Source organism: Cladophialophora immunda (assembly GCF_000835495.1).
Source record: "Cladophialophora immunda strain CBS 83496 unplaced genomic scaffold supercont1.4, whole genome shotgun sequence".
Classification (NCBI taxonomy): domain Eukaryota; kingdom Fungi; phylum Ascomycota; class Eurotiomycetes; order Chaetothyriales; family Herpotrichiellaceae; genus Cladophialophora; species Cladophialophora immunda.
The window spans coordinates 818,104-839,283 of record NW_015622544.1 but is presented as its reverse complement, the minus strand read 5'-3'; the positions used below and the strand labels follow the sequence as shown (position 1 = coordinate 839,283).

At 52.6% G+C, this 21,180-nt stretch overlaps 8 protein-coding genes across 8 annotated transcripts; 2 read left to right on the top strand and 6 right to left on the bottom strand.

Annotated features, from left to right (window-relative positions):
* Positions 1–954: 954 nt before the first annotated feature.
* PV07_06685 (uncharacterized protein) lies at positions 955–3,804 on the bottom strand. The gene is made up of 2 exons (XM_016393689.1): positions 1,989–3,804; positions 955–1,935 (listed from the first exon to the last, which is right to left on the bottom strand). Exons 1-2 carry the CDS (start codon positions 2,800–2,802, stop codon positions 1,604–1,606), a joined length of 1,146 nt encoding a protein of 381 aa, XP_016247108.1. The 5' UTR covers positions 2,803–3,804; the 3' UTR covers positions 955–1,603.
* A 958-nt stretch (positions 3,805–4,762) lies between these two features.
* Positions 4,763–6,234, bottom strand: PV07_06684 (uncharacterized protein). Its single transcript, XM_016393688.1, has one exon. It carries the CDS (start codon positions 5,443–5,445, stop codon positions 4,921–4,923), a length of 525 nt encoding a protein of 174 aa, XP_016247107.1. The 5' UTR covers positions 5,446–6,234; the 3' UTR covers positions 4,763–4,920.
* A 358-nt stretch (positions 6,235–6,592) lies between these two features.
* PV07_06683 (uncharacterized protein) lies at positions 6,593–8,158 on the bottom strand. Its single transcript, XM_016393687.1, has 2 exons — positions 7,200–8,158; positions 6,593–7,144 (listed from the first exon to the last, which is right to left on the bottom strand). Exons 1-2 carry the CDS (start codon positions 8,044–8,046, stop codon positions 7,053–7,055), a joined length of 939 nt encoding a protein of 312 aa, XP_016247106.1. The 5' UTR covers positions 8,047–8,158; the 3' UTR covers positions 6,593–7,052.
* Positions 8,159–8,262: 104 nt separating this feature from the next.
* On the top strand, positions 8,263–10,257 carry PV07_06682 (uncharacterized protein). The gene is made up of 4 exons (XM_016393686.1): positions 8,263–8,370; positions 8,427–8,613; positions 8,813–9,559; positions 9,623–10,257. The coding sequence occupies exons 1-4, from the start codon at positions 8,341–8,343 to the stop codon at positions 9,907–9,909; spliced, it is 1,251 nt and encodes a 416-aa protein (XP_016247105.1). The 5' UTR covers positions 8,263–8,340; the 3' UTR covers positions 9,910–10,257.
* A 906-nt stretch (positions 10,258–11,163) lies between these two features.
* On the bottom strand, positions 11,164–13,730 carry PV07_06681 (uncharacterized protein). The gene is made up of 2 exons (XM_016393685.1): positions 13,215–13,730; positions 11,164–13,163 (listed from the first exon to the last, which is right to left on the bottom strand). Exons 1-2 carry the CDS (start codon positions 13,608–13,610, stop codon positions 12,609–12,611), a joined length of 951 nt encoding a protein of 316 aa, XP_016247104.1. The 5' UTR covers positions 13,611–13,730; the 3' UTR covers positions 11,164–12,608.
* A 980-nt stretch (positions 13,731–14,710) lies between these two features.
* On the bottom strand, positions 14,711–15,732 carry PV07_06680 (uncharacterized protein). The gene has a single exon (XM_016393684.1). It carries the CDS (start codon positions 15,706–15,708, stop codon positions 14,929–14,931), a length of 780 nt encoding a protein of 259 aa, XP_016247103.1. The 5' UTR covers positions 15,709–15,732; the 3' UTR covers positions 14,711–14,928.
* A 241-nt stretch (positions 15,733–15,973) lies between these two features.
* On the top strand, positions 15,974–17,337 carry PV07_06679 (uncharacterized protein). The gene is made up of 5 exons (XM_016393683.1): positions 15,974–16,166; positions 16,228–16,289; positions 16,365–16,511; positions 16,586–16,693; positions 16,762–17,337. The coding sequence occupies exons 1-5, from the start codon at positions 16,124–16,126 to the stop codon at positions 16,771–16,773; spliced, it is 372 nt and encodes a 123-aa protein (XP_016247102.1). The 5' UTR covers positions 15,974–16,123; the 3' UTR covers positions 16,774–17,337.
* PV07_06678 (uncharacterized protein) lies at positions 16,619–17,553 on the bottom strand. The gene is made up of 4 exons (XM_016393682.1): positions 17,422–17,553; positions 17,233–17,324; positions 17,097–17,173; positions 16,619–17,039 (listed from the first exon to the last, which is right to left on the bottom strand). The coding sequence occupies exons 1-4, from the start codon at positions 17,503–17,505 to the stop codon at positions 16,915–16,917; spliced, it is 378 nt and encodes a 125-aa protein (XP_016247101.1). The 5' UTR covers positions 17,506–17,553; the 3' UTR covers positions 16,619–16,914.
* Positions 17,554–21,180: the final 3,627 nt, after the last annotated feature.

The following is a 21,180-nucleotide window of genomic DNA, read 5'->3' as shown; positions in this document are numbered from 1 at the left end:
TCGTCCTGCTGTGCCCCAGCACGAGTCCAATATCACCTGGCTGAAGTCGCCAGCACCGTCAGACTCGACCACCATTGGACGCCTGACGTTTGCCTGGTTGTGGAACGACTGTGTGGCCTGTTGGGGTTTCCGTGTCAGAAGAAAGACGCATGAGCTGTCAAATAGTTTTCTTTCGGTCTTGATTCGTCTGTTCTCGCCGTTCTGGCAGAGATTCATACACGTCAAGGATGACGGATCGTGGCAGCCTAGACCTCCGAGCTGTCACCTAGGAAAGGTGAGGCTGTTGCAACTCTCGCGCTGCTCCATCCAAGTCGACTCGCAAGGCGACGATGTCTGATTGGCAGTGCTGGTGCGCAGGCGAAAGGCCGCAGCGGTTCCAAATACGCTTGACGAATCTCGCTGAAGGACAGTCCACGCATCTTTGTGCTCGACATTCCCAGTTTTCTCGCATGTAACATCCCTCTCATCATTAGAACGTTGCTCGGTCTAGCCGTATCGAGGACTCTCGCGAGGTGGGATCCTGAGTGGCGATGCATATGGGAGAAACAGTTGAGCCACAGACACCCACAACCCAACTTGTCCACTCCTGCGCGGCTCTTGAAGATCGATCCGGATCATCTGAAACAAGCCGTCCCCCACGGCCGACACACGGGAGTGTTTGTGATCATCCGAGTCAAAGGTCGCGCGTGCTCTTTTAGTGGCTGTCGAGGGGGGATCGTCCGGGGAGGCTGAAAGCGAACGCCTCTTCTACAAGCGAAAACAGGGATCTGGGTGCGACAATGCGAGGGTACCGAGAGGGCGAGCGCCTACCAGGGGACGAGGGTAGTTCTTTTGTCTTGCAAGGGAGACTCCTGTCAATCCCCAAGAGTGCAGGAGACAGGGGGGAGACTGTGAGAATATCTTTCGACCACTGCCTTGTCCCGAGCCTTGCTATTGGATCCTACACAAAGACCACACAACTTATCCTGGCAAAGTGAGGCTAGACGTACAGGGCTAGCTACCGATGTTACTGAAGGTCATGGCAAGAGAGAGCGCGCGAGGCCTTGCTTCAAGTGAGGATTGATATACTGGTCCCTGGTGGCTGGACCGTCACTCGATCGCACCACTCGGTGCCACCTATGATTGGGAAACAAAACACAGGGAACTGCCTCCAACCACAGTGAGGAACCTTGCAATGCTTCAGAATCCGCCATTCCTTCTTCCCCCGAAGGAACATGGCTGCGAAAGCCCGAAAAGGTACCGACCGACACGACGGCAGCTATTGTACAGAAGATTCCTCCTTTACATGCATCGAGCCATGCAAACAAGATCGTTAAGGGCCAACAAAAAGTAAAAGTCCGCCTGCCTATTTTCGCACTTCCCCCCCTCAGAATGCTTTTTGCTGTGAGCCAGGATTACCGGTTCTCACAAATCATAGTCGTACATCATGCAAAGTCGAAAAGCGTCCTGGTCGTACAAATTCATGTATCATGAAAGTAAAAGAACGAGGTATAATTCATCAGGGAATGAAAAGCCGTTGCTCACAAAGGAAAAGGGTCTCCGATTCGTAATGTGTCGTAGAGTCGTGGCTGTAGAAATCAGGGTGGTGAGATGGGGCTTTGCTTTAACCGGGGCTCTGACTGCCTCGTCGTTTGAGTCCGCCTCGAGGCAGCAGGTTGAGGCAGACGGAGAAGATATGTACGATCTGCTCTTCCCAAATCCCCATTTCGAAGTCGACGAGGCCGTATTGTTCGAGTTGATCGCACATGCTCACCAAGTCGTTCATCAAACTTGTCATGGTGTTGGCGGAGAGGAGATCCGCGGGCTGTCTCTTGGTTCTCAGGGCTTCTTCTGTGATTTCTTTCTGCTTTTGTCCCAGGGCCTCCCAGCATAAGTTCAGCTCTCGCCAGAAGTCGACGCGCTCCGCATGTCTCGTCTCGTCATCATGGTGCAGACCTGGGAACAATTAGATTCGGTGTCCACGGCCCATCGTCCAAGATTAAACTTACCCAAAGCAGTAACCGAGCTGACTAGCCACCGTGTGAGCGCGAGCAGTTTCTCGCTGGCGGCTGTTACCCTGCCCGCAATGATCGCGTCGAAAGTTGCTCTGAGCTGCTGGTGGTAGTCTCTCAGGCCCTCTTCGAGGGCTGCTTGGACGCCGCTCAGCACAGCCGGTGCTTCTGTCTCTTGTTGTTCCATGACGGGGAAGTCGACATGCCCCGCGGCGTAAGACTGAGGTATCGAGGGTCGAGTCGCAGCCACATGTCCATAGCTGCTCTGTTCTGCTTGAGAAGTCAAGTACTGCGCGGGACCGGAACCGAGGGTCGCTCCTGCATGCTCGCTCTGCTGCATGTATTGGGGCATCGCAAATTGACTGGTCATCACCTCGATTGCCGTCTGTCGCTGTTGGAATGGGATGCTTTCGTAGAGCGCCTGTGGTCCAACGGGCGGAAGCATGGAGGAAGGAGCGTACTGCGCAAACGGCTGGTGCGGTTGTTGAGAGGGAGAGGCTTGGATCTGTTGCTGTCTGGAGGCCTGCGACATGTATGCAGGCGAGTATTGCATCTCAACCCCTTGCATCGGGCTGCTGCTCTGCAAATGGGAGCTGCCATACTGCGGGTCTTGATATCCGTAGCCCGCGTAGCCAGAAAGATACGGTCGCGTCATTGAAGATCGGCCGATATCCGTTCTCGCTGGCGTTGCTGGCTGCGCAAACCTGTCCGCAGAGGGTGGACCCATGGTTTCTCCTGGGAGTGGGCGCGATGGCGCTTGTGACTGGTATGGTGGTCCATACTGGGTGCGCCGACGGTCGCTGCCGTCCATTTAAGGAGAGCGGACTCGGCTGTCGACGCCAGGTTGACAGAAACAGTCTTGCGCCTTCCGAAAGTCGTATGCTCTGATGTGATATGATGGACCTGGAAGGACAACCTCCTCCTTGACCACGGATGCCTCTCCTTTCCCCCTGCCCTGGCTTCGTTCCCTCATACAACCAATACAAGGCGGAAAGAGGCAGGAGGTCGATATCGTGATATCGGCAGAAGACTGTGTACCGGAGTCTCGTGGGGGTCGAGTCCTCACAGACAGAGAGAACTATGATATTGGAAAGAAAAGATTCGACGCCACCTCTATAGCTGCGTGAAGACTCCCAAGAATCGACAACAAAAGTGCGAAAATGGTTTCGGATTGCCGCCTGCCCCAAATAATGTGCTGGATGGACCGGCGGATGGAGTGTCCGTGGTTGGACGTTCGGTCGCTGTTCTGTTCTCTCGATTCGAGCGCCCACGTCGCCAGTCGTTGGGTCACGCACAAATGAGTACACGGCGACTTCCGCCGCACATGGACGTTCGGCGAATGGTCTCAGGATATGCTCCTCCGGGTCAACAGCCAAAGAAAACGTCTCGCGCCCAAGGGTTCGTACAGTGTGGACGAGTTGGATGAAGGATAGTGGGGGTTAGTGGCGTCAAGAAGGGTGGATAGACGGAATAGATCGAAGGTCAAGACACGAACGCAAGTACATGGAGCAAAGGATCGTACGAAAGAAATAGTAAAGGAGCGTTCGGTAGCATAAGGAAGAAGAAGACCCAGGTACCTTTGGAGTTGTGGAGGAAACGCAATGTATACAAAAAGAGGCCTGAGGTGCAGCTGCCGTGGCAGGCGAAAGTGCGCACGAGTCAAATCAATAATAAACACTTTAACCAAGGAGACTTGGATGGGGAATGGCGCAGATACCGCATGGCAGTAATCGATGGGTCGCTCGTTCCTGGTACGTCAAAGTTAACTCCTCTCAGCGCGGCCGGTGATGTCGTTTTTTTTCACCAAGGTCCAGCAGAGCAAGCAAGGCGTTTCTTGCCGGGTGTCAAAGAGAAAAGTCTTTTGAAGTGGGCAGCGCCACAGGAGGACAGAGATGCCCACCTCGGCCTGGGGGCGAATGCCAAAGGGTCCATTTCGAAGAGGCCAGCCTGTTGGAGATCACCTCTGGGCGTCGGGTTCGAGCTCTGCAGGAAATTCCCGCCCGGTCAGTTCGCTGCTGTAGGGCTTCAGAATCAAGCTGTCACCTCCCAGCGCGCATTTGGCGACGCTGCCCAAGGTTCATGGATGCTGGATGATGACACCCTCGCAAGCGTCAGGATGGGGTGGCGACCCATGGGCAAAACCAGGCAAAAGAAGCATCTGAATGGGCATGACGTCCCCGCCGGTGGATCTGTTCCAGGACCTTTGCAAGGGGTTCGCTAAAGGCCGAGGGGCGTTCTCATCAAGCGCAAGGGAGCTGGACTAGCCAGTGGTCTGACAAGGCTTGCATCTTAGTCTGCCACTGGCACCCACCTGCCGGAGCGCCAGGCGAGATTTAGAGTGTGGCGCCCGAGGAACATCAAGCAGGGGGGCATGACACCTGGTTGGAGCCCAGTCTTCCAAAACGTCCGCACCAGAGCTGGTCCCAGGCATAAGGATTGGCTGCCCCGTCGTGGCCGGGATTTCGCGCAGGTGGGAGAAGCTCCAGACGATGCTCTAGAAGCAGCCATTCACCAAGACGACAAGTCCAGAGTGCTCGACCTCAGCTGGAAGGGTATGCTCGCGGTGCCGGGGCACCTCTTGGGGCCGCTGCTGGATCCTCAGGGAATTATCATAGAGACCCCTCGAGTCCGACTCGGGGATGTGTGGTGTCACACAGAGCCAATGGTCAGCTGCACGACCACTGTTTGACGGACGGCACCGTTTCTAAGGATTCGATCGATGCTAGAACTGTACCGGGCCTGTGTGCACACGACTCCTCCAGCCAAGATCCCTTGAACACAACCAATTGTGATGGTGCCTTGATTGAGGAGACGGGAGGTGACGGCCCAAACACATGGGCTCCTGTCCTGTCGCGAAACGAGTCTTCTAGGTAGGCAGTGGACAGGGTTTCCGAAAGAATAACATTGTGTAGCACCGTCGTAGTCAGCATTACTCTGGCTTGGAAATCGTCCCAATAATGAATCCATATCCAAAGGCAGTTGTCCAACAATGTTGAGTGAACAAGCCAAGGGCATTTGTTTGACGTCTCCATGCCTTTCCATCCCGACGTTTAATATGTCGGTTCGTGTACCTGACATCCATCGATCTGGAGGCGTTATCGAGCCGAGCCTTACTGGCCAGTCGGATGGCAACAAAGATAACATCGACCCAAAGATCTGGCGAGCTGTCAGCTATCGCCGTGAAGTGTGAGTGATGTGCCTGTGAGAGATGGATGCATTGGAAATCCCCCACGCCTGACCTGTCATACGGTCGTTGAAGCCACGTTTGCTTCCCGTGTGCACATGCTCCCTTCGTATTCAGAGCACCGCTCGTTAAAACATTATGTGATTTTTGATTTCTTCCCACATCAGTACCCAGTAACAATCTCCGGGTCATGCAGCGTGAACCAAGGCGCCCACTTGTTGCTATGGCACCAATTTCGTCCCTGAGGCTGGACCTGCATGCTGTATGCATCTGCGCGGACGCGACAAGGTGGCCTTGAACTCTCACGCCAATGATATCTTTGACATAATTTCAGACGCATTATTGGCATATCCGTGTGACAGCGGCGGAGTGGGAACAAGGAGTCCTGCAGCATGCATGTGTTTCACACCTGGTTCCTTGGGTGGTTTAGGTTCCCAAAAGATCCCCGCAACCGGGCAGCAGCATCCCAAATTTTTTATGGAAATTCGTAAGATTGAACCCATTCTGACTTCTGGCCTTGCAGTCGAGTATGGTCCAAACGGGTTCACAGGCGTGGCGGTGGTCATAAATGCCGATGCGCATCTTCAACTGCTCTGGCGGGGTTGTTCGATGTGTATTTCCGAGCCGCACTGGAACTATGGATCATCCTGGAGTCAACAGGCTCCGTTTAGCGTGTGGCTTAGAGGGCGCGTTTCAGCGCTCCGTTTCATGTCCTTTGTGGCTCGGTCCTTCTTGACATCGACCGTACTCGAAAACAAACTGTTGGTGCGGTATCATGACGCGAGCTGCACGAAGGCCGTCGGGGAAGGGTATGTCGTGCGCATTCTCCATACTCGGAGTGCTAGAGCCCTTGAGTCTGGTACGCGACGGCGATCAGCGAGCCTTGGATTGCTGGCGGGCACTCGGCGGATTCCCCGTGGTGCTTATGCTGAGGTTCGAACACTGCCCATCTAAAGTAGGTACTCGTCAGATTTTGGACACGCGTTTCAGGTCGAAGACAGGTCCGACGGCTCTTCTGGAAGACGATTTCCGAGGCAACCTTGGGAGGGCGAATCTCTCGAGCAACGGCTCCACGGAACCCAGGATGCAAATCACTCGTTCGAGGTATCTGCGAAGTTGCGTGCGCCGTGCAGGGCGCGGGCTAGGCTTTGATGGGTGATGGTGGTTCGACATGTGCAAGTCCGTCTTCCACCACGCCGAAGTCTTGCAGAGGGATCTGCCAGAATCTCGCTTAGGGGATCATCACGACGGTGTCGACTGCAGGATATATCACGGGGCCTCGCTGGGAGATCTGACATCTCGCTTGCAGGAGCGTTGAGACTGTTGGTAGACCCTCCGTTATGGTGAGATTGGCGTAGTCAGAATCAAAAGGGCAACCAGAGCAATGACATGACTTGGTGCGACGCGACATGCCGGGATCAAAACAAATTCAAAGATGGCGCAGGTATCGGACTCGAGGCACGTGAGGAGCGTCAATGCAAGTACCTCGTACTGCGCCAACCAACACCATCTGTCTACACCGAGTCGTGGCTGTGTTACTCTGCCTACAGGGCTGATAAGGTCTTACAACGGCGATGAGGTAGTCTGGCACCGGATTTCTTCATGCAGCATGTTGCGCCGTTGTACCGTGCCATAAAATTCATGTCAGAATTACACGATACTCCCTCGAGGAGGCACGAACCAGAAGATTCCCCCAGATTGAAACCATCGCAATTACCACAGATCCGAGTCCTCCACCTCTTTGCCATCTGCAGGTGGGAGGATCGTCATCTAGTTGCACAACGATCTGACATGGATCTCTACTAGATAGACTCTGGTATACACTGGGCATTGATACACTGATGTACACACAAGTACCACTGGCAGACCTCGACGGCTCAACGTTTGACCCAAGCTGGCTTCTTGCGTGCCTTGAGTCGACCGGGCTTCTTTCGTTCGACGCGTCTGGGATCCGAAGTAACACAGCCGGCTGGTTTAAGAATTAGAGACTGAGAACAAACACAGCTGGAACAAACATCGCTTACCTCGTCGCAGAGCTGGCTTGAGAGCTGGTTCGTGTACCAGAAGAGCCTTGGCAAGAGCCAATGTGATGGACTCGGCCTGACCAGTGATCCCCCCTCCCGATACCAATGCAAAAACGTTGTACTTGTCCATTCTTTGTGTGATCTTCAACGCCCACAGTGCGCTCTCTCGGTCGTGGGGCCGTGGGAATGCTTGAACGATGCTGCGTCCGTTGACCAGGACGTCTCCTGTGCCTTCCACCAGATACACCTTCGCTGAAGACTCTTTCCTTCGTCCTATGCCGACAGATCTGCCATACTCGTCGATCCTCCCAGGCTTTGCCTTCTGTATCTCTTCCGAGCCAGGGCGTCGAAATCGTGACAGTATTTGCTTGACTTCCTTGGGACAGTATCTGGGATGGATCTTGTTTAATCTCGTCAGGAGCACCAGCACTTTTGAATACTTTGAAGCAGCCACCTGTTCGCCCGTGGAGCTTCGGTATTGATTGAGTTTCAGCCAAGCAGGCCGCAGTATCTGGTCTGGAGGAGCTGTGGGTAACGATGCATGTTTCTTGACAAGTGATTGTAACAGCAAGAGGTGATCGTTGAAAACTGGAGAGGCCGTGAAATAGGAGGGAGACCGTGGAAGTATTCGGGCGGGAAGAGACGTAGAGTCATCAAGGTCTATCTCAGGTGCAGCATGGATCTGGACCTCTGCGGCGGAATATTTTGTCGTAGAGAAGCTCTGGTGATGTCCGAGAGGCTGGATCCATTGACGATGAGCTGTCAATTGGATTTTGTCGTGAAGTCGACACTTTCGACACATCCATGAGAGCGTGGGCGGCAAGGCCCGCGCTGAAGGTCGCGCCATGCTCTATGAGAGGCGATTATCACCTGCTGAAACAAATACCGTGAAAGATCATAGTTTCCGAATCGATTGCATGGGAAATTCCAACGCGAATCGAATGGAGCCCTGACGAAGAAGTTTGTGAGGTTGGAGCTTGGACTTCGGGCACACATTCCGCCAAGCTTTTTTGAGAGCCTGCGCTGCAAAAAGCGGAACTGTCACTGACCTCAAAATTTTGTTTGTGACTTTACTCATGACAACTTACCACCACCTCCAAACCCTCCTTTGCCCTTGAAACGTATTGTACACGGACTCAAGATGTCGTTCGGCAAACTCTACGGCTACAAGGTGAGCGATACGCAAATCTACAACTAAGATTCCAGCATTACTGACTTCATCCATAGGAAAACGCCCGCAGCACTGCCCTCCTGGCGGTCGCAAAGGAGAACAACCTTGACATCGAGCTCGTCGAGACTAGGACCCCGGTCACAGATCCTGAGTATCGCAAGCTGAACCCTCTGTCACGAATTCCCACCTTTGTTGGCTCCAATGGCTTCATCTTGACTGAGTCGATTGCCATTGCCATCTACTGTGAGTCTTGCCCCGCAGTGCCTTGTGCTTCGGTCATTTCTTGCCCTCAAAGATGAGCCATATTATCATATTCAGTTATCCCTGTCTGAATAACCCTTGTTGACTACATTGTACTCTGAGAGACCATGCTCGTAAACCTTGTTTTGTGCCCCTAATCACATCGTTAACAACCGGAAACCCCACTGACAATCTGTCACAGTCGCTTCGCAGAACGACAAGACCACTCTCCTTGGAAAGACCAAGCAAGACTATGCTTCCATTGTGCGATGGATGTCCTTCTCCAACAGCGAAATCCTCCCCAACCTCTCTGGCTGGTTCAGCCCCTTGATTGGCAAAGTTGCCTACAATAAGAAGTCAGTTGATGACCACAAGAAGGCTGCTCTTGATGCTATCCATGCTCTCGAACAACACTTCCTTGTCCACACCTTCCTGGTTGGAGAGCGTATCACCCTTGCAGACCTCTACGTGACCTCGCAAATGTCTCGTGGCTTCCAATACGTCCTCGACAAGGAATGGCGTGCAGAGAACCCCACCACCACGCGTTGGTTTGAGACCATCACCAACCAGCCCATCTGGAAGGCCATTGTTGCTGAGCCAATCATGATTGAAGAGGCCGTGAAGTATACCCCACCCAAGAAGGAAGCAAAGCCAGCTAAGGCCCCTGCTGCTGCACCTGAGAAGAAGGAGAAGAAGCCCGCCCCGGAGGAGGCAGAGGAAGAGGAAGAGGCCAAACCAGAGGTCAAAGCCAAGCATCCTCTCGAGGCACTGCCGAAGCCGACTCTCATTCTCGATGACTGGAAGAGAAAGTATTCCAATGAGGATACTCGTTCCGTGGCGCTGCCTTGGTTCTGGGAGCACTACAAGCCGGACGAGTACTCATTGTGGAAGATTGATTACAAGTACAACGATGAGTTGACGTTGACTTTCATGTCGTCCAACCTCATCGGTAAGGCTTTCCTCTGCGTTCAAGGACCTTCACTGTCAAACATTTAGCTAACGGCTGCACCAGGTGGATTCTTCAACCGTTTGGAGGCTTCCCGCAAATACCTCTTTGGCGCTGCCTCTGTGTACGGCCAGGCCAACGATTCAGTCATTCAGGGCGCTTTCTTGGTCCGTGGTGACGAGGCTCTACCCGCATTCGACGTCGCCCCCGACTGGGAGAGCTACGAGTTCACCAAGCTTGATCCCAGCAAGCCCGAAGACAAGGAATTCCTCGAGAACCAGTGGTCCTGGGACAAGCCAATCGAGGTCAATGGCAAGACATACGAGTGGGCTGATGGCAAGGTCTTCAAATAAAGCTGTGCGTTCGATGATGCCGCAGTTGCAAGACGTGCTCCTGGTTGAGCGGATGTGATCATGATACCAACAATGACAGACCGGATGACAGGTGGATGTTATGCGTGATAAGATGACCAGCACGGAAGACCTACTCTCGGCTGAAAAGCTTGACGCACGGCTCGCAAGCAGAGTAATGTTTCTTCCTCTCCCGACATAGCAAGACAGATAGACCCACAAACTTCTACGCTCGCTCTTGCTTGCCCTCAATAGGTCCCATAGAGCAAACGAAGGAACATGCATGACTGGAGTAGTACTAGACACTTTTGCACGTCCGCTACTTGTGCACTTTCACTGCATCTCATTCCCGTGTCTTGCTCCGTTGACGTGATTTGTGCTGCTTCAAGTGAGTGGCTGTCGTTCGTGATGTGTCGAGGACACCAGAGCGGTTACTCCAGGGCATGCTCTCGGTGGGAGAACAACCTCAACGAGTGACGGACAGGATGCCGTCGACAGTCAATCAGCCAGTCAACAACCATGCAAGCACCGCCCTCTCTCCCCCGCCCCTCCTTACTCTCCTTCACACCTGCATTCTCTCCCTCCCTTTCACACCAGAACCTGCCACCTGCCACGAGAGTGGTCGAGGTACGTACATGCAAACTTCTTCTCCAATGCTTTGCAACAAGGCAAAGAGGACAATGATGAAAAAGAGTCATGATGCATCAGTGGCGGCAGTGGGAAGGCCATAGACGCAAATAGTTGTGTGAACAAAAGATTGATGGTTTCAATGTGCCAAGGCACAGAGAGACGCACACATTGTGGACAGAATCTGAGGAGACAGAAATCTGTTTGTGGATTAAGATAATGTGAGGATAAGAATAGGAGGAGGTAAGGATATGTGAGGATAAGAATAGGATGTTGATGGTGGTAAGGATATGTAGAGGTCCAAGAAAGATGGACAGAGGCCAGGAGGCTAGGAGGAAGAGAGCCAAGGCAAGGCACACAGGGCAATGCGACAGGGCTGGGCACACTCAAGGCAATGCGACAGGGCAAGGCACAGGGCAAAGCGACAGGGGGCACCAGCACAAGGCAAAGCGACAGGGGCTCAAGCACAGGGCAGCAGGCGTGGCACAAGGCAATGCTATGGGGCAAAGCGACAGGGCACAAGCACAGGGTAGAAGGAGGAGGGGTTGCAAAGCGTAAGATAAGAGCTAAGAAAGACAAAGAGAGATATAAAGTAGAGGGGGTTGTAAGGGAAGCAATGTGAGTATGAGAAGAGGGAAGAAAATATTGCGGATTCGTCGAGGGCAGAGCCTGTATTTATAGACAACCGCCCAGCCTCGAGATCAACCCAGTAGAGACCTCACAAAAGACATGCACCATCAAGAGACCCCGTTCCCATACCGTATTCAAAGGAGAAACGGTGGTTCACAGCAGATCCGATGGAAAGTCGCAGAGACCAGGAAAGCATCAAACTTTGGTGTAGCACGGATCCATCCAGTTCTGCGGTGTTTTGATGGAACCCATGGATATTTCTCGACTTGTGGGCCACGTATTTCTGGAAAATTTGATTGAAGGACGTGGATGGCCAACCAGCTCTCAATTTTGCTCGTTTGCTATTGCTGATGATGAATGAACCGTCCATGTGCCTCTGCTCGTGCAGAAGTTTAGGATGTTCCAATATGGGGACAAATCGCAGAGTCTGGGAAACTTTGGCGCTAGGCGTATCAACTGTGCGCACTCATTTGTGAAGTTGTATCCGACTTCCTGCCGAGTAATAATTGGAGAGAATAGTAGTAGTAGAGCGCAATGATCATGATCAGATCAACAGTCGAAGGGGTCGACTCAGGCTGATTCGGTCGCCTGATGTTGCGGCTATTGAGTTGATCTGCAAAGGTCGAAATGTTTCAGCCTCGTCAAACAAAGCAAGCCGCATGTTATCATGTGATTCTCTCTCCCCAGTGAAGTGGGCTCTTGTGATTGTTTGATATATTATTGACCAGCAATTCTGTCCAACAATTCGGGGTGCAAAGCCCAATGGCTTGTGTACACCAGTTGGATGAAATATCCATCTGCGTGCACAGCTATTGGGCTCTGTTTCCCGGGTTGTGGCCGCCTTTCCTGTTCTGAGGGAATCCAGTCACACTTGACTGATTCTCAACCCGGCTGAGGTTGGTCCCTTCTCACAAGAAGGGACATCACCAGCGGGATTGAAATAAGCAAGCAACGACAAATCCGAACCGGGAAAAACCAACCTCGAAAGGGGTGAGCTTCTCTTACCACGCAACCAGCTCCCACCGGGGTCGAGCTGCTTCGTGTGTAAGTTTTTGTTTTTTTGGTCCTCGGTGATTTTATTTCTGTACTGCAGAACTGGAAATGTGTGCTCCTGGGTGAGGCTTATGGTATTGTTAAGTCGCCAAGATGTCAAAGATAGACTGGTGTGCTCCTGGGTCAGAAGAGCACCGCCAGTAATGACGACCTCTGGCGCTCAACCGATTCTGAGTCTTGACATGCACCGGGAGCTACTCAGAGGCAAATTGACGAAAATGATAGGTTGATATTCGTATTCAGATAAACCTGGAGATTTGTGGTAATGACAGATCTATTCTGTTTCGCGATGTCTATGTGCAGATCGCAGTGGAGGTTCTATTGGCGTCATCATCCTGGCCGCGACAGGACGAGGGATTCAACTCTGTGCAAATCCAAGGTCTCGCTTGAGATCATCGTACTTCGCCCGGCCGAGCAGCTGCGGCCGCCACGTCACCATCAATGTTTCGAACGCCAGTTTCTCCTCGTCGGCCCTCCCATAAGCGGACCCAAAAATCAGGAGGATCCATCGGTCGTTGGCCATCATGCAGTCCGGGCCAAACATCCGCAAAGAAGTAATAGACGTGACCAACAATCACACCAAGTATCTCATCCTTGGGAATGCTGCCGTGCATAAACATGTGGAAGGCCATCAGAACCCAAGGGAGATAAGGCGCGGTGAAGACGAGCACACCGAGGAAACTCAGTCGGGTGTCGGGGTTACGTCGTGACCAGATGTATACAAGAGTACTTGATAGCGCTGAACCCAGAAATGGGATGGAGGTGGTGAGGGAGCTCAAGGCCAGCAGTGATGTGCATGCGTATAATAGCAGCCAAGAGAAGACCGCAGGTGAAGGCCCAGAACCTTGTTCTAACAGTCGAGAATATCGCTGAAGGAAGAAGACGTGGAAGGCCAGGTCCAGTGACGGAGGACCAAAGTATATGAATGTAGTTAATAGTCGCCAATACTGGGAGAATCAGTAAGTGCCCGCTTCGGTCTTGGAGACATGTGCACCCACCTGAGACTTATAGTAAACTGCGCGCCACGAATAGAACAACTGAAAAGGCGTGATGACTTTGCATTGCAACAGAATAGACGTAATTACAGTTGCGGTGGTCCAGTACCGGGTGCATGGCGGCATCTCAAAGAACCATTGTTCGAGTGGAAACTGTCCCAACTGGCCGAGGCCGTCTTCACCCCCACCACCAAGTATCGCGGCCATTATCCAAGGTATCAGATCAAAAAATGGGAGGATGGTACGGGAGAAGTCTGAGAGGAACTCCGGACTCTGGACGATGGTGTAGACAGGCGAGAGGACGGACTGAGTCAGGATCGGAGAGCGCAGGTCAGAGTAGTCATGGTAGAAGTTGTCTGCAGGCGGAATTGGAGACAATATAGGAAAGGAAAGGTTCATGTAGCGGTAGAGGGTAAGTGATTAGGTGGCCTCTTTCAGAAAGAATGAGACATGCTCATAAAGGCGACGTAGGAGGCGAGAGTCGACCAGGCTTCAACCGGGCCGTGGGATGAGGGTGTGGAATGATGTCGAACCGCAGCAACCATGGCGAGGATGGGCTCCGAGCAAGGGGATGGCAGGTACTCCTTAATTGGGCAGGTACAGCGACCGTTCGGTAAAGCAGCCATTACCCAATAAGTGGGTCTTTGAGCGCGCGGAGAATGCAGTTCAATGGAAGCGACGCGACATTCATGTGCCCGCGCATCCATCTCGTCTGGCTTGTTGACATGTTTCTGTTGAGTCTCAACCCAGTTGCCGTGGAGTATTGCGTCCGAGCTGCCTTCAGCAGACTGTGATTCTATGCAGTCAATTTTGCGAACCTCCAAAACCATCTGATACCTGCTTGTCCAACCACGCGATTCCCCACCTCCATAAGTTTACCTGCTCTCGATCTGGTCTACCGCCCGACAATTCATAGCATGGCTCAGACAAAGAGTGTTCGGAGGCGCTCAGGGCCTTCTACCCCGAAGAGAGGACAAGCCCAACGAGTAAACCAGTCGCCTAGAACGATATCAGGCAAGCGGCTTCGCGCGCAACGTAGGTTCCACGAGGGCATGTTGGCGCTCTAGCACCCAAAAGCTGACGCAGATTGACAGCTGGCGATCCAATACCCGTGCGAAGACCCCGAAGGTATAGACCTGGAACACTCGCACTCAGAGAAATCCGAAGATATCAGCAATCAACCGACCTCCTGATCCTAAAACTACCCTTCGCTCGACTTGTCCGAGAAATCGCCCTTTCCATCCTTCCATACCACGCGGCGCAAGATCTCCGGTGGCAGAGTCAAGCGATCCAGGCCCTGCAGGAAGCGAGCGAAGCATTTCTCGTACATCTATTCGAAGATACGAATCTGTGCGCGATTCATGCGAAGCGGGTAACGATCATGCAGAAGGATATCCAATTAGCAAGGAGGATTCGAGGCGCATGGGGCGGTTTGGGTTGAGCGAACGTGTTGAGTTGGTATGACTTTATGATTTGCGAACAGATTGGCATTGTTCGGCGTTCTATCATCGGTCTCACAGTACGGGGAAACGGAGTCAAGCACCTCGGCGGAGACAGTCGCAAAATTCTGTGTCTGGCCGACCTTGTCGCCTGTATGAAATGGTGCTAAAAAGCAGCAAGCGAATTGGGTTGTTACAGGGATTTTTCGCAACGCGCAATTGTGCCAGAAAGAGCAAACAAACACCAGAAATGAAACTCGCTCTATCCATCATCGATTCTACCCAGTCACACTCGAGCCAAGCACGCCTTTTGTACTCGTTACATCCCCACTGCCCACCGCGCCCTCAACTCTCCTCTCGCAAGCTTGCCTGCAAGCCACTGCAAGCGCCTTGAAAGCGCTTTCTGCTCTGTGGTGGTTATTGCTTCCATAGACACATTTCACATGCAAGGTTACACTGGCGGCTTGCGCAAAACTCTCCAGACCGTGGGTGAGCATCTCAGTGCTTAGATCGCCAATTTTCTCTCGGGTGAATCCAAAGTCAATCACACTGTACGGCCGGTTGGAGAGGTCGATAACGGCCCACGACAACGCTTCGTCGAGGGGCGCGTCACCGCGACCAAAGCGGACAAGCGATGTCCGTTTCCCCAGTGCAGCATTGAATGCAGAGCCGACCGCCAAAAAGACGTCCTCTGCCGTGTGATGGTCGTCGATGATCAAATCACCGCTTGCTCGGATGGCTAGAGACCAACCTCCATGTTTTGCCAGCGCGTGCAGCATGTGGTCTAGAAATCCAATACCGGTGGATATGGCTATCTGCTGTGTGGGCGTTATCTGTGTGGCATGATGCGATGCGGGCAGGGGAACTAGGACGTCCGGATGTGACTGTTTCTGAGCTGGTGATATCGCCGACGGGAAATGCTGGGAGGTTTCGTACGCGAGCAGTGGGCCTCCGTCTAGCGACAGCGAAACCTGGATCTTGGTCTCGTTGGTGATGCGCGAGAGTGTGTGAGTTCGCCGCGGCAATGATACCGGCATGATTCGTTCTATTGACCCCATTGTAACCTGTCTGGACGGGTATTGTTGAGAGTGATGTTCGAGAGAAAGAAAAACCTAGTAAATCCGTTTTGACCGACTCTTGCCAGAACGGGAGCCTCTGACGCTGCTTTTGCATTGCACTTGACACATGGCACGTGACTGTGAGATTCTCGAGTTGCTCAGCAAAAGCGGCAGGCGGTACCCGCTGTGTCTAGATTAGCGTTGTCCAGAATGGGCTTAGATGCTTCTCTCGTCGACATTGAGATCTGCGGAGCAACACACGAGCGGCAGGTGACGCTGTGGCCGCTCGAGCTTGGAGCTAGATTCACGACACTTGAACCACAACTTCGACATCGAGCGAATCCGCCGCCGCCCAGAGCCCCGGACCTTCCAAAATCTCTTTGCAGACTCCCTATGTGAGAATCGAAAGCTCAAGATGGTCATAAACCCCACATATCTGGCCCAGCGGTCACGTTCCTGTACGTACCCAGCTCTTGAATTCACTCTTCTGACCTGCAAGATTCGCTGACCAGAATACAGCCATCAACTGGTCCGATGCGCGACGGCGAGTCCTGAAGTCCTACCGAGAATGGCTGAGAGCGGTATGCGAATACAACACCACACCTGCTGCGCTTGGGGGGAAGAAGGAGTTGGCTGACTGAGAGATTTTGATGCAGGGGCCTGAGATCCAGCAGCTCTACTCCCTGAATATGCCGGTCTCGAGAATCCGCACGAAAGTCAGAGAAGAGTTCGAGAAGCACAGATATGTCAACAACGTACAGGCAGTCGACGTACTGCTCCAACAGAGTCATGCAGAGTTTCAAGTGCGTTGCAAATTCCGCGAAGGTGGTTCGGAGATGGCATGCAGATGCTGACGAGATGGTTTTATTCACCACAGGAAATGTTGAACTACTGGAAGCAGTACTCGCATGTCATGAAGTACTTCCGGGTCGATGAAGATGAGAACGCGAAACTGCCGAAGAATTTCATCCAGGGCTTTTTGGAGGTATGCATTAAACAATGCTGCACACCTATTGAGGCTGTTCCCCCTGGCTAACTCTTTTTCCTTTCTAGGGCCGGAACTGATGCGGATGTCCACCTTGCCAGCACCGTCGAGGTGATTGTACATAGCTAGAAAGAAAAGAGCAAAAACATGCCGACACTCCGGGCGCCTTTCCAATGCAAGATCCTGTCTTCCCCGACCGCCTAGGGTTTCGTGATAGATGGTCATGAATTTGAAGCATTGAATTCGTCTCGCGCCTCGGAGAATTTCTTTGACACCACGTCGCAAGCCGCGATCATGTCTAACAGACCCTTTCTGAGTGCGTCGACCGCTGTTGTCTCGGTATCCTCTAATCTGGGTCAGAATGGGGTGCACAATGCCAGCAATATCAGGAGAAGTCACTCACCCCACGTCTGTATCCGAATGTTCATTTTGGTCTCGGAAGGATGTGGGATGGTATAGCCGCAGAATTCCACATCGGGGCTGTCAACCGTCAGTCCATGTTCCTGTCAAGAATTTTCGAATGGTTGAGGTGACCGTACTTCTTGTTAACAAAGTACCGCAGAGCATTGCCCATCGTGTGATCTTCTTTCTCGAACTGGAAAGATGCAGCATGCGAGGATGCACCAGGAAGCTGTACCACGGAGCCATCAGTATCGTAGGTCAAAAGACTTTTCGATGCAGATCCCGCGGGTTCGCAGAGCAGAATTTGGTTTCCCACTCAGACCTACCACGACCAATTTCTTCGCGCCGCGCAACAGCAATTTCTCGATATATTCGGGGTCGTTCACGTCCTCTTCTGGAACCTCAGACATTTTGGGATCTGCGCAGACCAGTGATTTGTGCAGCCTGTGAAGAACGTTGTCGGCAGGCAAAAAGAGGCGAGATATAAAATCTTCGGTCTCGGAATAGGTCTAGGTGCCAAGACACCAGAGGCAGTCGCCCAATCGGGAATAGACCAGGCTGGACTGGATATCAAGTTCAATGCAAGTCTCTCACGAAGAACCTCGTCGCCTTCTCAACGTCTTTCTTCAAGTTCGCTACTTTATCACGCATCTGCTGTCGCTGGTGCTTTGTCGTGATCGATGGAGGAAATTCAAGATTATTTTCCAATCCTGTTACATTTCTACGGGGGGCGAAGGAGCTGCGACCTCGTGGGTTGCGCCATCCCACTGCAAATACTGAAGTGCTTTCGCCAAAGTGTAGTGTTGGCACAGTAGGAAGGCCTTGAGAATGTATAGAAACAGAGCAAATAAAAAGTGAGTGAAATGCTTGGGCCGCGATCTTGTGCTATAGAACCATTTTCTGAGGATTGCGCTGGCTGTGTGTATACTCCAGCGAGTAAGGACTTTTTGGCCGATTTTCTGTGTTCCAAACCCTCCAGAAGAGCAAAAACTTAAGCACGAAGCAGCTCAACTCTGGTTCGTGATAAGCGAAACTCGCCCTTTCGGGTTGGTTTTTCTCGGCCGGTTTTACTACGAGTAATATATAAGTTGAGGAGGAGGTTCGGGTCGAGGCCTGCTGCCTGTTAGCCCGTTACTGCTAGTTTGACCTGACAGGACCTAGATAAATACTGGGAATCCGTCGGGATTCGCACTTGATTTCGCCCTTGTCAAAATAAAAGGGTCTTTGTGTAACAAAAATTCAGGAAAGCAACATGATAAACGTGAAATTTCTGTGTGCAAGCTTGTGGGACCGCACTCGGTGGTGGTGGTGGTGGGCGCAAGGCTGAACAACATCCCCATCACTGCATTCGAGGTGTAGGTTCGAAACACAGACCAGCAAGGCTTCAATCTTCACGGAGCCAGCAACGTCCTCCTCGCCACCAGTTCAAAATGACTGACCAGAAGAGACTGCTGTCAAGACTTGTCCCAAATGCACGCTGTCATATCACATCGTCGAGGCCTGACGACCTTTTGCAGATCTCCATCATGACACAAAGCCGATCCGACGAGGCATCCTTTCCAAGACACAATTTGCGGACCAAACCAGAACCGGCGCGAAACGGGCCACGGTGCGAGGACACCAAAGGCTTGGATGAGACTTCTGTGAAAAAGCTCTCATGTTATCAGTTGCAAATGAGAAAGGAAGCGGCACGACGCCTGAGCGATATGGTCCTCACGCACCAAGAGTCTCGCAAATGGTCGTCGTGACCCTAGCCCCTCGCGAGGACACACGTTAATCAGATGTTCCTGGTGGTGATACATTTCGGGGCTCAAAGCACTGCAGCATGCTTCACTTTTATGACCTGATGAGAAGCTTGAAACTGATCTTCTGCTTCTGGTGATGCTTTTCAGACAGTAATGTCGTGGATGAGGCCACAAACGAGGGTGTATCGAGGCATGGCGAAGGAACGGTAAGGTGGATGGATTCTCTTCTGGTTTCTTGTATGTCGTCAACTAGACATGCAAAAATGGGTACTCCGTGTCCTTCAGAGAATGGCGTCAACAAACTAGCGATCAAGGTGGGACGATAAGGATCTTTTATCGAAGGCCGCATTACGAGCAGCGAATACTTCTCCAACGTCTGTGCCACGCGACACACGCGGGAAACGCAATAAATCCACTCTTGTGTCGGAACAAGCTGCGAGATTCGATAGTTCTGTCAACAAGAAGATGATCTCGAGCAACGTTTGCCAAACCCGAAGCGAGACAGGAGGCAGCTTGGCCGCCAAAGGAGCCATTAGCCTTGTGCGGGCGTTTCAAGGCCCCTCGTCATTCGCTCATCTGGGCGCCACGATTGGGCTCCCTCGTGGCGTCAGGTAGGGGCAGTTGGAATTGGACAATGCCACGGCTGAAACTAGCGAGATATGAGACCGCTGGCGGAAGAAAGACACCCAATTATGAAATGGCTGGCTGGTGAGGCCCTCGGAAGAAGAGAAGATTTTGACACAAGTCACGTAGGACAATGATCACGGGGACCTCTTTTTTTTTTTTTAACTCGCGACAATGTTGATGGTGTGCAAGGACCACCAGCACGTTTTAACCAGTGCCATTCAATCTTGGATGGCACTATTGGGATCATAGTGGTGGCTGTTGTTCGTTGTTCAGATGCCCCAGCAGTCGAACACTGCCGCAGCACGATCGGCCACTAGAGGCGTTTCACCATCCACTTGTGATTCACCTAGACCCTATGACTTTCTCCGCGTAGTGTCCTGTTTCTGGTAAAATTAGTTCCGGCATGGGGTAGCCCATTTTGGATATTCAAGTTTTGGACGCCCATGGCAGCAGTTGAGTGCAATGGGAATCGAAAGTTCTGCAGCGGCTGCTAGGCTCCGTTTGAAAGGCTATTGAGCTTATCGATGCATCTGGAAAATGCAGCCTGAGTAACCTTCGCTTCGAGCTTGAGAAGCTAGAATATTTGGGAGGCCTTTAGTCCCCATCAAATGTGGCCTAGGGTATGTTTTGGCGGGCGGTAAGCTGCATGTCTTCCTCTGAGTTGGGCGATGGTGTACATCCTTGTTGGGGACCTGGATCCGATTGCAACGTGTGACATGCATTCGTCAGAGGCTGATGTTAGACCTAGTGCTGCCCGTGTCAAATCCGAACTTCCGGGTCCGTTCCCCCCCAAGTCGTTTGGTGTGTTCGAATCCCCTCCTCTTTTGCGACAAAGATTGGACACAACGAAAAGCCAGGATCGGGATAGCATTCGCAGCCACGAGTTGAGATCGTTTGCACCAACAGCTCAAACGTAACTTCTGTGGGGGTCCCGTTTGAGGCAAGACCAGTGTGCGAAAAGCAGGACAGCGAGAGGCCATCTAGCCCACAAAGCCCATGACAATAATATTGACGCAAAGCTTCGGGATATGAAACACGATTTGCCGCATGGTGGGCAAGGCGAGGGGCCCCAGGAGCGCGAAGCAAGCCTTTAAGCTTAGCCTCTGAGTCGAATAAGGTCGCTTAGCTGTCGCATCCGAGAGGTTCCCGCGTGTGTTGGCTGACTAGAGGGCGAACTAGTGAAGTCCGAAACATGAACGGGTTGGGATCGAGCCATGGGTGGCAGCAGGATGGGGGTGGGTTGAATCCGAGTCCCTCGATTTGATCGGGGTCGAGTCGGAGGACGAGTGTGTGTGGTAGGGCCGTCAGGCCGCAGAGGCTGAGAGTAGTAGTGGAAGGGGAGTGATTCAGGCTATGTCGTGGCTTCTGCTCGGCGTGCCCTAAGCTCACACCTTTTGGGTGCTTGTGGGCGCTGCGTGTCAGATGCACGCCCCCTGGAAGGTGCCTTCGATGGCGCCCATGAAACTTCTGGTTATTCATCGCTAGCCCGGACTCGGCTTAACGGCCACCCTCTGCACAGACACATGGCAGGCGGAAGAGAAGCTCTGACAGTTGGTTCTTGGAACCCCAGTGCCACCGGAGCCACTTCTCGACGTTGTCCCTGGCTCGGGCGTGTGGGCCTAACACCAGTCGAGGCTAGGGGGCTTGGATCTCATCTTGTTCCAGTTCCCAATTCTGAATCCCTAGGGTGAACCCAACGAGACTCGCGAGACT